Source organism: Aotus nancymaae, unplaced genomic scaffold (genome assembly GCF_030222135.1).
Source record: "Aotus nancymaae isolate 86718 unplaced genomic scaffold, 86718_ANA_hifiasm-v0.15.2.pri h1tg000072l, whole genome shotgun sequence".
Taxonomy (NCBI): Eukaryota; Metazoa; Chordata; class Mammalia; order Primates; family Aotidae; genus Aotus; species Aotus nancymaae.
The window spans coordinates 17,617,608-17,631,230 of NW_026988487.1; the positions used below are offsets into that span (position 1 = coordinate 17,617,608).

A 13,623-nucleotide genomic window follows, 5' to 3' on the forward strand; every position below is an offset into this window, starting at 1 on the left:
ACAGGGGGCCACAGATAAAGTTTCTCTGGAGAGGCAGACAAGGAGAAAACACATTCTGGGTGAGAGCAGCTATTTACAGAAGTCTTCCACCTTAAAGGACATTTTTATGTGGTTAATGGAAAGTGGCTGTTTCAAAGAGAATCAAAGCAGGAAGAAGAGGGCTTTACTGAAATTGTATCAAGTTTACCTTGGTGTAGCCTTGGGATTGAACAGTTTCTAAAGACATATTTAAGCTACAGTGTGAACAAACAGTATTTTGCACTGAACTTGGAAATACAGGGACATGAATAAGAATGCTTCAGTTTTGAATCCAGCAGGACCCAGGTAAAGACATGTTCTCTGTCAGACATAAAATTGTCATTGCTGCAAAGGTAAAGGCATTAGGCTTTTCTGTAGCAAATGACCTAATTCTTAAAACCATTCACCTGTCTTTGATCAACTGCTCTGATTACTAATTTGATTTCCCAGCTGTCTTGATACTAGAAAGAAGGTATACTAGATAGTGAATATGAGGACTCACTGATATGGTACATTCCTTTGTTATATTTACAAACTGGCATTATAGCTTATACTTTTTTGTGTGAGTGTGTGAATCTGGTTAGCAAAAGTCTTTTCTTGATGATTTGATCAACTCTAGGTATACTTATAAAATAGAGTTTCTGGATCTCAGAGTTCAAAATTAAACTCCGGAATGTGGTACCTACCCCAAGATACTGCCAGCAGTCCTTCCTTTATGACATTTATTTCATTCTGACTGTAACCAGCTGCTCTCTCTTTTGTTAAAAAGCCTCTATCACATTGATGATTGTGCATGGTGGCTCAGGCCTATAATCCCAGCACTTTGGGAGGCTGAGGCGGGCGGATCACTTGAGGTCAGGAGTTTGAGACCAGCCTTGCCAACATGTCGAAACTCTGTCTCTATTAAAAATACAAAAATTAGCCAGGCATGGTGGTGCGCGCCTGTAATTCCAGCTACTGGGAGGCTGAGGCAGGAGAATTGCTTAAATCCAGGAGGCGGAGGTTGCAGTGAGCCAAAATTGCACCACTGCACCCTAGCCTGGGCAACAGAGTGAGACTCTGTCTCAAAACAACAGCAGCAGCAACAACAACAACAACAACAACAACAACGTCTCTATCACATTGAGTTGAACCCTTTCTTCTTCCTTATAATGTCCAAACACTGATTGTGATATAAGAAATATATATTTAGTCATCATCCTGGCTCCTGACACAAAGTTCCCCAAACTCTTGTGATTTTATGAGGGACAGGGGTTATAGAATCCCTCTTTGTTATGATGTTTATTTAGTCTTAGTCCCAGATTCCCAGTATAAGAATTTCTATTTGCTAATGAGATAACTGGTGACTGGGAGCTTCTAGATAGTTTCAGGATGGGGGCTGGTTGCCAGAAAGACCAAGGCATGATTAGAGGGTTGGAACTTTCAGCCCCACCCCTTAACCTTCACGGAGGGGAGAGGGGCTGGAGATTAAGTTAATTACCCATAGCCAATGATTTCATCAACCATGCCTGTATAATAAAACCTCCATAAACTCAAAATTACTGGGTTTGGAGAGCTCTGGGGTTGGTACACACATCCACACACCAAGAAGCCATAATCTTTGCCTTTTAACTGCAGCGTGTTTAGACCATTGACATTTAATATGATTATCAATACAGTCAGGTTTAAATTTATCATTTTCAATTTGTTTTCTATTTGTCTCATTTGCTCTTTGCTCCCTTTTCCACATTTCTCTGCCTTCATTTGCATTGAATTTTTTAAAAAACAATTTCGTTTCTCTCCTTTTCTGGCTTATTAGTTATAATGTTTTGTATTGCCATTTTAGTGGTTCTTCTAAGATTTACAGAATATATTGATAACATATCACAGTCTACTGATACTATATCACTTTATGGTATAAAAACCATACAATAGTATATTTCCATTTTCCCCATCTTTGTGCTATTGTTATCATAAATTTCACTTCTACATATATTATAAACTCTACACTACTATATCATTATTTCTGTTTAAGCAGCCATTTGTGTTTTTTCATTTAAAAAAATTGTGATAAAATACACATAACAAAATTTTCAACTGGGATCATTTTTAAGTGTAGATAGGTCAATGCTTCAATGGCATTAAGCACATTCACACTGTTGCGCAGGCATCACCACTATCTAGCTCCAGGACTTTTATCATTCCAAACTGAAACTCTGTACTCATTAAACAATAACTCCCCAGTCCTGTCTTTCCTCAATCCTTAAAACTACCATTCTACTTTCTGTCTCTATGAATCAGATCATTCTAGGTACCTTATATAAGTGGGATCATACAATGTTTATCCATTTGTTTCTGGTTATTTCTCTTAGTATAATATCAAGGTTCACCTTGGTTGTAGCATGTATTTATGGCTTTTTAATCCATTGTACGGCTATACCACATTTTCTTTTCTTTTTTTTTTTTTTGAGACACAGTCTTATTCTGTTGCCCAGGCTGGAGTGCAGTGCTGTGATCTCAGCTCACTGCAACCTCTACCACCTGGGTTCAAGTGATTCTTGTGCCTCAGCCTCCCAAGCAGCTGGGTTTACAGGCTCGCACCACCACATACAGCTAATTTTAGTATTTTTAGTAGAGATGGGGTTTCACCATGGTGGCCAGGCTGGTCTTGAACTCCTGGCCTCAAGTGATCCACCCGCCTTGGCCTCCCAAAGTGTTGGGATTACAGGCATGAGCCACCACGCATGGCCTATACCACATTTTCTTTATTCATTCATCTATCGATGGACATTTCAATTGTTTCTCCTGTTGGCTATTATGAATAATGGTGTCATAAACACTGGTATACAGTCAATTGTCTTTTAAAGATATTTAAATAAGAAAAGGCATGTATTAATCTATGTAGGTACCACTTCCCTTGCTCTTCATTCTTTGGTGCATGTCCACATTTTCATGTGGTATAATTTTCCTTCTATCTGGATGACTTTCTTTAACATTTCCTATAGTGTTTATCTTCAGATATGTCCAAAAAAAGTCTTTATTTCACTTTGGTTTTTGAAAGATACATTTGCTGGGTATAGAATTCTGAGTTGTTTTTTTCACCAGTACTTTAAAGATACTGCTCCACTGTCTCCTCAATTGCATTGCTTCTGACAAGAAATTGGATGCATCCTTTCTTTGTTCCTCTGTGTTTCTTTTCCCTTTATTACTGGTATGGAGCAATTTAATCACAATGTACCTTAATATAGTTTACTTCCTGTTTCTTGTGCTTAGAATTTGTTAAGCTTCTTGGATCTGTGTGTTTAACATTTCATCAAATTTTGGGGAAATATCAGCTGTTATTTTAAAAAATATTCTTTATTTCTCCCCTTTCTCTCCTTTCCCTCAGAGACTTCAATTGCACCTATATAAGGCCACAGGAAGTTATCTAACAGCTTCCTGATGCTTTGTTTTAGACTTTTATTTTTCTCTCTGTATTTAATTCTGGGTAGTTTTTATTGCTATATCTTCAAATTCATTAGTTTTTCTTCTGCAAAGACTAATCTGCTGTTAATCCCATGGGGTATGTTTTTCCTCTCAGACATTGTATTTTTCATCTCTATAACTTCAAGCAGGTCATTAAAAAAATCTTCCATGTGTTTATTTAACATGTTCAATCTTTCCTCTAGCTTTTTGAAGGTATGGAATACAATCATAATAATAATTTTAATGACCTTGTCTGTTAATTCTCTATCAGTTCTGGGTCAGTTTGAATGATTGATTTTTTTTTCTCCTTATGAGCTGTAGTCTCTTGTTGTTTTGTAAGCTTGGTAACTTTGAGTGGATGTCATATGTTGTGAATTTTACCTTCTGTGAGCTGGATAATTTTGTATTCCTATAAACATTTTTGAGCTTTGTTCTGGGATGCTGTTAGGTTACTTGGGAACAGTTTGATTATCTCTGGTTGTGCATTTAAGATTTATTAGGTAGGATTAGAACAGTGTTTAGTTAAGGGCTAATTATAAACCCCTACTGAGGCAATCTCTCGTCAGTACTCTATTCAATGCCTCATAAATCATGAGGTTTTCTAATCTGGCTGGTGTGAACAGGCACTACTTGCAACCCTGTGTGAGTACTGGGCATTGTCACCTATAATCCTTCTGGGTTGCTGTTTCCCAGCCTTGAGTTATTTCCTCATATGCATGTGCTGATCAATACTCAGATGAACAGTCAAAGGGAACCTTCGACAGATCTTCAGAGTTTTCTCTCTGTGCAACTCTCTCTTCTCTAATACTCTGCTCTGCAAACTTTAGCTACCTTAGTTCTCTCTCTCTCACTACTAAAAAGCTTTGTCTTTGTCTACTGGGCTCTGCCTGAGCCTTCCTCTGTGCTCATGCCTGGGACTGGAAAGTCTCTCAAGGCAGAAAACTGGCAAATTGCAGGGCTCACCTCACTTTTTTTCTTTATATTTCAGGGAACACTGTCTTTTCCTTGCTTGATGTCCACTGTCTTGAAAACCACTGTTTCACATACTTTGTCCTTTTCTCCCCACTCATTTTAATAACAACATTGTATACTACTGTATACACATACAATTGATTAATCTAATTACCTATTGATACATATTCACATTTTTTCCAGTTTTTCTGGCTGTTATAATGTACAAAACTGTGCATCTCTCTCTCTCTCTCCCTGGATATCTGTGCAGATATATTTGTAGGATAAATATGAGTTGCAGAATTCTTAGACTTAGTAGAATTTTAAATTTTGATAGATATTGCCAAATTGTCCACTCTAAAAGACTATATACTCCTATCAAAAATGTCTCTTTACATCCTTATAACTATTGGATGTAAGGATGAAGACTGCCAAATTTATAGCTGAAAAATCATATTTCATTATTTTGATTTGAATAATACTGTAATTATTATTTTTAAAAGATTTGAAATGAAGCACCTGTAAAATCACCTAAACTTGGGCCTTTGTTATTAGGCAGTTCTTTGATAATTTTCTTAATTCCTCCTTTATCTATTGCCAATTTATGTCACTATCTCTTCTTGGATCAATTTAGTCAGTATATTTTTAAAAATTACAATTTTATTAATATTTTAAAATGTATTTGGATAATTCTACAAAATACTCTTTTAATGATAATTTCAATTCTTCTGTGTTCTCCTAAACAAGTATTTTAAGGTTTCTTTCTTTTTATGACTAGCTATGTCCTTTGCCTTTTATTTTCCAACTTCCACTTGCCCAACTGCTATCATCTCCAGGTAAATGGCAGCCCATGTATCCTGCATCAGACAAGCAAATACAGCATCTAACTTTTTTTCTCACCTTCCATATCCCAATATGCCCTACTCTTTTTTTTTTTTTTTTTTTGAGATGGAATCTTGCTCTGTTGTCCAGGCTGGAGTACAATGGCATGATCTCAGCTCACTGCAACCTCTGCCTCCCGGGTTCAAGTGATTCTCCTGCCTCAGCCTCCCTAGTAGCTGGGACTACAGGTGTGCGCTACCACGCTCTGATAATTTTTGTATTATTAGTAGAGACAGGGTTTCATCATATTGGTCATGCTGGTCTTGAGCTCCTGACCTCGTGATCCACCTGCCTCAGCCTCCCAAAGTGCTGGGATTATAGTATAAGCCATTGTGCCTGGCCCCTACTCTCCTTTTTTAAACTCAGTTCTTCATCCCCCAAACCCTGTTTTATAGACATAATATAGGTATAAAAAGTACCAAGTGACCATTAAATATAAAGCAGATAATGCAGCTACTATAAAAGATATACATTCAGTGAAATGCAAATCACTGACTTCAAAGAGGTCCCCCCCAGTCTACTTTTAAAAAGAAATCAGCCGGGCATGGTGGCTGTCATCCCAGAACTTTGGGAGACCAAGGTGGGTGGATCACCTGAGGTCAGGAGTTTGAGACCAGCCTGATCAACATGGTGAAACCCTGTTTTTACTAAAAATACAAAATTAGCCAGATGTGATGGCGCATGCCTGTAATCCTAGCTACTTGGGAGTGCTGAGGCAGGAGAATCACTCGAACCTGGGAAATGGAGGTTACCGTGAGCCGAAATGGTGCCACTGCACTCCAGCCTGGGTGACATGAGTAAAACTCCATTTCAAAAAAAAAAAAAGAAGAAATGGTTATCAATTCCCTTAGGAAAGCTTTATACCCTATCTCTAAAGGTATAGTCACCTCAGTCACTCCTACAATGCCTCAGCACAGACAGGTCTAGTGCACTGATGATGAAGCTAGCTATGTACCTATTGTTATGTTTTATTACAGGCACACTTAACTGACTTTCATCTGAATCAGTCTTTCCTTTCCAAGGTGATCCGGTTCAAGCTTGCCTTACCTTACGGACATGACAGGAAAAGAGGACATTCATGTATTTGTCCTTCCGTTTCAGTTCATTAGCAACAGGGACAAAAGTGCCTGAGGTCTGAGGTGTATCTGGCTTCTGAAAGAGAAAGGAAACAAGACAGAATGAGTGTGCTTAGCATTTGAGAAGGACAGGCAATCTTTCAGTGTGCTGCTTTGGAACGATACTTATAGTTTCACACATGCACTCTTTATCTCCTCACCCCAGATGGTAAGCTACTAAACGGTTGTTGTAACATCAAAGATCCTATAAAAATTTTAAAATAGGGAACGAGAGAGAGGATAAAATGTAGCTCTGAGAGTAATTAATATAAAGGTGGTAATTTAAAAATAGTCACTGAATGATATAAGGGAAGGTTTAAATGGTCAGAGGCCAGGTTGTAAAGTGTATTTAATACATAGAGATACAACATAGAGAACCCTTTTAAAGACAGGAGAAACATCAAATACTGTACATTTAGAAGCAATAAAATATTTTTACTTAGTATCTCATAGAAATTAATTTCTAAAGTTGTTTTATTCTTTCTGCAAATTCTTGGAGAAATGTTCTTCACTTTTTTTGTAGAGGAAGTAGGAGTAGATTCCACTTTGTTCCCTTGGACTTACTGAAGCAAGATAGTTGCCCTCCCAGGCCCTCTGGAGCCCCAGGTCAGCCCTTTGACCCTTCAGCATTTCCATGGCTGCAACCTTTGCCCTGACCTGGGGCAGGTCTGAGGCTGGAATGCTCTTGATGAGCTGGGATGCTCTCCATCTATAAGTAAACAGACAACATGCATTAGACTTTAGAAATGCAATCTCATGCATTCTCCTTTTTTCTTTTCTTTTTTTTTTTTTTTTTGAGTCTCACTTTGTCTCTCAGGCTGGAGTGCAATGGTGTGATTTTGGCTCACTGCAACCTCTGCCTCTGGGTTTAAGTGATTCTCCTGTCTCAGCCTCCTGAGTAGCTGGGATTATAGGTGCACACCACCATGCCTGGCTAATTTTTGTATTTTTATAAGAGACAGGGTTTCGCCATGTTGGTCAGGTTGGTATAGAACTCTTGACCTCAAGTGATCCGCCTGCCTCGGCCTCCCAAAGTGCTGGGATTACAGGCATGAGCCACCACGCTGGGCTCCATGCATTCTCAAAAATAACTGAAGCTGTCATTAAGTAGAATGAAATCAAAGTACTGGCATGCTAAAAAAAAAAGTAAAATGCCTCCAAAATACACACAGAAGTTGCTAAAATACATATCATTTTATGTAGACAGATTTTTTTAAAAACTTGCCTTGTGGTTTGTGTGTTTTGAAAGCAACTAGAACTTAGTGATACATGGGCTCTCATAAAATTTATATTTAGGACATAGAAAATTGGGTTCATCATTCATTCATTCAATGAAGGTTTTCTAGGTGTCTCCTAAACACCAGGTGCTGTTCTAGGCAGTGGGGGCACAGTAATAAGCAAAACAGAGGTCCTTTCTCCTAGGTGCTTGTATTCTAGAAAGGAGTGACAGACAATAGATAATAAGTAGACATACAGCATGTAGGATGGTGAAGGTAAGGCAAGGAGGACAGAGAGTACGGAAGAGGGAAGGAATGAGGAGCAGGTGTGGTTTATACAGGGTGGTCTGGGCAGGCACCACTGATAAGGATAGATGAGCAGAGACCTATAAGATGTGATTGAGCTGGTCATAGGGAGACCTGAGCCAGTGTGTTCCAGGAAGAGAAGAGAATACAGTAAGTGCAAAGGCTCTGGGATATGAGCTTGCTTGGTGTGTTAGAGGAGCAGCATGAGGAGCAGGGAGAATCAGGGTCAGAATCCACAGAGTCATGCATGAGATCATGACCAGGACTTTGGCCTTTCCTCCGAATGAGATGAGAGGCCATTGGAAGGTTTGGAACAATGACCTGACTCGTGCTTTAAAGGATCATTGTGGTTGCTGTAGGCTGGGAACAGGAAGACCTGTTAGGAGGCTATTTCCGTAACACACGTGCTAGAGCAAGGTGGCTTGGATCAGGGAGGTGGAGGTGGAAATAAGTGTTGGTTGTGGATATTTCTGAAGGAAGAACAAATAGGATTTGACAATGGATTAGATGTGGGGGCCAGAGAGGATTTAAGGACAACTCCAAGATTTTTTGGCTAAGCAACTGAAAGCTTAAACCAAAAATAAACTATTCCTGATTGGGAAAAACAGGTACAACTTCTCTTATGCTCTTGGCAGCATCCTAGCCCTACATGATACTTATATCCTCTTTTCTGCTACAGGAGCTTGAAGCAGAAGCAAACTGAGAACTTCCTTTTAATCAGATGAATAATCAAGGCCAGTTGTTCTCGAACTCGTTTCCATAGAACGAGATTTAACTAAAATGGAAAATTCCCACTGAAATAACCAAATAAATATAAAAATAAGGAAAAATTTATAACAATACTAGAAAATGGGAATGATGTCAATAAAGTAGAAAGCATAACGATTTTCTGGAAGATACAAAGCAGATGGGATCAGCTGACGGGGAAGCAGCTCAGGGCAGAGTACTCTATTCAGTGGAAGGAGAGGGCCCCTCAGGCATAGATGAGAATTCTTAAGCCTGATGTGGCAGGGACTGGTAGCAGGGGCAGGAGGTGAAGGATTTTAAGGTGAGAGCTGTGCCTGTTCCGGAATGGCTGGCCACAGTGAGGCTGGCCACAGTGAGGCAGGCCACATGTGAGTCACAGATCAAAGCAACACTGTGAAGAAGTAATGGCTCAACAGAACAGTGGAATCCTCTTCTCTACTTCCTATGGCCAACCAACACTCCAACAAGACAGACTGTCCTAAGATCATTCCAGAAGAGACTAGAAAAGTGACAGGCCTGGAGCAGTTGGTGGTCAAATTCAAGGACACTGTGACAGGTGGGTCTTATAATAGTGGCTTCCTAAGCAACTTCCCAAATCAACCTTTGATCTCCAAATTTCATGACTGGTGGGGAGACATCTTTGCTCTGTCTACTGGTCTGTTTCCAGTCTACAAACCTGGTCAGCCTGTCCCTTCTTCACTGCCCACGGTGGCTCAGGACAAGGTCTGTCCCTGACTGACTCCAGAGGCCACAGATGCACACTGGGGGATTCAAGACCTGACCTACACAACCATGGAGAAAGCCACCCATGCTTCTCATGCAAATCAAGCAAACTGCTGTCTATAAATATGTGTAGCCAACAACAGCTGCAGCCATAAAAATCACCAGCCTCAAAGACATGAAAAAGGGACAAAGCTGGGCATGGAGAAGGCTCAATTACAAAGAATTACTGTGAAAAACAGGAGTGAACTTAAACATGATTCAATGTACATTGAGATTTCAGAAAAACAAACACAAGAATGCTACAATCACAGAATTCTTTAATCCATTTCTCTCTGTGTTCCACAGATCAAAAAATTCCCAATAGTGACTAGATCAGGGTTGGCAAACTATAGCCTGTGCCAAATCTGGCCCATGGTCTGCTTTTGTACTGCCCACAAGCTAAGAATAGTTTTTACATTTTTACATGTTTAACAAAACCAAAACAAAACAAAGAAGCATATGTGACAGAGACCATCTGTAGCCTACAAAGCCTAAAACACTTAATATCCTGCCCTTTCAGAAAAAGTGTGCAGACCCCTGGACTAGATGGACACAAGTGGCAAGATTCACTCACTGTGTGTGTGTGTGCAAGTGTGCGAGGTGCATGCACATGTGCGTATACAGAACAGCAGATCTGTTATTTTCAAATGCCATTGACTATAAGGCCTGGGAAGACTGGGACTGTCTTTCACATCTTTCTTATTTGTCACCATATCCCTTAAACCTAGGTGACTGCCTGCAACACAGTGGGTATTCAATAAGTAGTCACTGAATGAGTACACTGAATTTTGTACAAATCAATCATTTCTAGGCCATAAGTAAAACCTCAAAATCTAAAACAGAAGACTTATAGGCTGTAGAGCAATCTAATCATAATCAATAACAATCTTCTACAGCTCTTAAAAATCTTATATAGCTCTTTATTGTCATGGACAGGTCTCCAAGATGTCTTTTTAAGTAAAGCCATGTAACCATTCATATAATCCCATTTGTGTAAAAAAGAGAAAAAAATGCCCAAATCATATGTGACTATGTAAAAAGCCTGCCAAGGCTGAAAACTAATTATTTACAGAACTGTATCTGAGAACTGACAGTTGAGGTACTTTTGTTTTCAATAATTCTGTATTTTTTTTTCTTCTTATGAGCAATTATTTATTTTTTTTAAAGAAGTAAATAAGATATATAAAAGAGTTTTCTTCCACACAGTTTTCTTTATCTTTTGATACCTTCCATCAATTATATATAGAGCAGTCTAAAGAAGATAAAATCTGATTTAGCATGGAATTATACATTAGTTCTTGTACATTCAGCATATTAATTAGTTCAAAGTGTTCTTTATGGAGTATCATGATAAAATGACTATATTTGAGAAGTAGCTTAGTTTATGTCACTAGATGGCTGTATCTAAGATAGAACTAAATATATCTATCTGGTATATACTGGTAATAAATCAGCTCAAAAAGCAAGAAGGGACTTGGAATAACTACACACTGAGATCCACGGCAGGTTATAAAAAAATAAAGACCAGTTGGAAAGGTACCAAATTTTACATGGGTTTTAATTTATGTAAAAGATAGCTTGCTCTAAAAACAGTTATTTTCCCCTTTGGCTACACTTTAAAATCACGTGGGAAACTTTAAAAAAGGACTTCTGCCTGGGTGCCCCCCCACAAGCACCATTAAACAGGACTCTCTGGTGGTAGGACCTGGGTGTTGGCGTATTTCCTAAACTCCTCGCTATTCTAAGCAGAATTGAGAACCACTGCTTTGAAAGGATTAATGGATTTTCTAGTTTGAGTTATGTGTGGTAGTTTTATTTTTAGCTAATAAAAGAAAGTAGAAACAGCATGCTAGTAGCTTATCTTGACTACGGCTTGTGTCCAGGGGTTGTGGCACATTGCTGTCAACTGCTACAGGAAAAACAAATTCACAGTTCCTTTATTTTGAGGGGTAAGCAGATGCTCTTTGAAAGCCAAATCTACAAAACTGAAAACATAAGGTAAAGGTAAATGTCATAACAGCAAATAGATGAGCCAATATCATGGTCTCAGACTTGTGACTTTGCACAGGATTAACTGTGCCATCATAAATGGCTGCAGCACACAGCAACGCGTTCTTACCTATTGAAAATCATCTGCAGGGCCTCCTCGAAACGGCGAAGAACTTTAGGAGGGCTTGGCCACTTCACGTGTTTCCCGTAATCTCTCATGGTCTTGACGCCGTGGAAGCGTCTGGCCACCTCGTGGATGTATGACTTTACTTTGTAGCGCCGGTAGTACCTGATTATGGTCAGAGCTGCCTTGGTTCTCTTGTACCGCATGCGGGCCAGGGTGCCCCGCCACACCTTCACAATAGAGAAAAAAAAGGAAAATGTTGGCTGGCTGAGTTGTAGATGGCTTTGACATTATAGCATCTCCTGTACTTACAAACTGAAACAGGCAACTTGCAATTGTGCACAAAATCAGCCAGAGCCAAAGCATGTCAGTTCCACCTGCCACCAACAGATGGCGCGGGGAGTCACGTCAGTCATTTTGTTTCAGCTGTCTAGCTGCTCATTATTCTACACTGGAGTGTGTGCTGAGCCTGAAGCTGACTCCTGTTTTTAACTTTACTGTCATGAAAAGAAGAAAGCCAAAAATGCAAATATCTTTGGATAAATATTTTAGGAATGCTGAAGGGAAGTGAGATGAGTCAGAACATCATGCCATAAGCATCTATAGTTTTCTTGTGAAACTTAACTTTACATAGATTATACATGCTGGCCACTGGTATAATGCCACTTTGGATTTACAAACTGACTTACACACAGCCTGTGCACCTCGTCTCCCATGGCGCTATGCAAATGCTCAAGGATTAGATATATTCACGGGGAAAGGGTTAAACAGATTACATACTAATATCATGTGAATCTTTGTTAAAAGTTTCTCAGTGCCCACAAATCAACGAGAGACCACATAAATGTCTCAATGCCAATTTCATCCAAGCATGGAAAAATCAGAGATACTTATATTTTTTAGGATCCTTTGTCCAGGTATCTGTATTTATCAACTTCTCAAGCAAAAGCAAATTTGGTGCGATCTTTAATTAATCACTGGCTCTTCCCCTATATATCCTCTCTACCATCACTTTACTCCTTCTTTCACAATATTTCAGTGTAAACTCCTTTCTTTCCCTTTCTGCTACCAGTCTCCAAGAGGCCAAACAACCCTAGTTACTTTCTTCGATGAATTCTGTATACATATCACCATCATGCCCCAGTATATTGTGCCACTTAAATAGCCGTTCCAATTCTTAGGTTGATTGTATTATTTCTCTCTCTGGCTTTTCAGAGCCAAGATCTTCAACTTCTAGTTCAAAGCCCACAGTACGGGTTCTGAGGACTCCTTCGGGTTTCTTTTATTTCTTCTTAAAAATCCCCATCTGTACCCACCAATTCCTCCCAGCAAAACTTGCACAACACCTCATTTGACTCAGTTGTTTTAGGTTTGTCCCTATTCGGACTCCTGAACGGACACCATGTGCTTGCAGTGCTCTCCCTTTTCAGCCTGCTGCACGATAAAGATAGATTTGTTTGCACACTACGTGCAGGAGGTGATCAAGGGACCCTAATGGGTCAAGAAAAAACATAATGTTTAAGGGAAACATGACATATGGGCAATTTGTGATGGTAATCTAGAGTTCACATATAAATAGAATCTTTGAAGACAATGAGGCAATAAAAACTGACTCCTCAACTCACGTGGCGTCAGTACAGCAGCCCTTTTTAGTCAAAATGGCTCCCCGCCTTGTAGCTGAATCCACTGTACAGATGGCTTTGTTACGCCTCCACCCAAGTGCAAAAATAAAGGTCCCTTCTTTAGTATCTTGAAAAACCACAAAAATACAATTATAGGGTGAAAGTATGTGATTTAGTTTCTTAGACAAAACACATTTTTGAAGTTTCCTACTGTTTGTTGCTGTTTTTCTAAGGGAAGGAATTTGAGACCACCTGGAGCCACATCTATATAGGAAATCAATCTTTAATTTTCAAGAAGTATTTTATAGAGCTTTCTATTAGAATGTTTTCGGTTAGATTCTTTAGCAAATTGAAAAAAACCATTTTATAAGTAAGTACTTTTTAAGCGGTACTTTGTTTTCTTTTAAAAGAAACCGACTTTATAAAGGGGGTCTTTCTTGATAATC

General features: G+C 39.2%; 1 protein-coding gene across 2 annotated transcripts in view; it reads right to left on the reverse strand.

Annotated features, from left to right (window-relative positions):
- MYO1D (myosin ID) overlaps nucleotides 1-13,623 on the reverse strand; it is a 357,058-nt gene that overhangs the window by 144,889 nt on the left and 198,546 nt on the right. For both annotated transcript variants that reach the window (XM_012449252.3, XM_012449253.3), the window contains exons 17-19: nucleotides 11,562-11,785; nucleotides 6,975-7,119; nucleotides 6,343-6,447 (exon numbers count right to left, since the gene is read on the reverse strand). In XM_012449252.3, coding sequence (XP_012304675.1) covers nucleotides 6,343-6,447; nucleotides 6,975-7,119; nucleotides 11,562-11,785 — 474 coding nt within the window. The remainder of the gene's footprint in view (nucleotides 1-6,342; nucleotides 6,448-6,974; nucleotides 7,120-11,561; nucleotides 11,786-13,623) is intronic.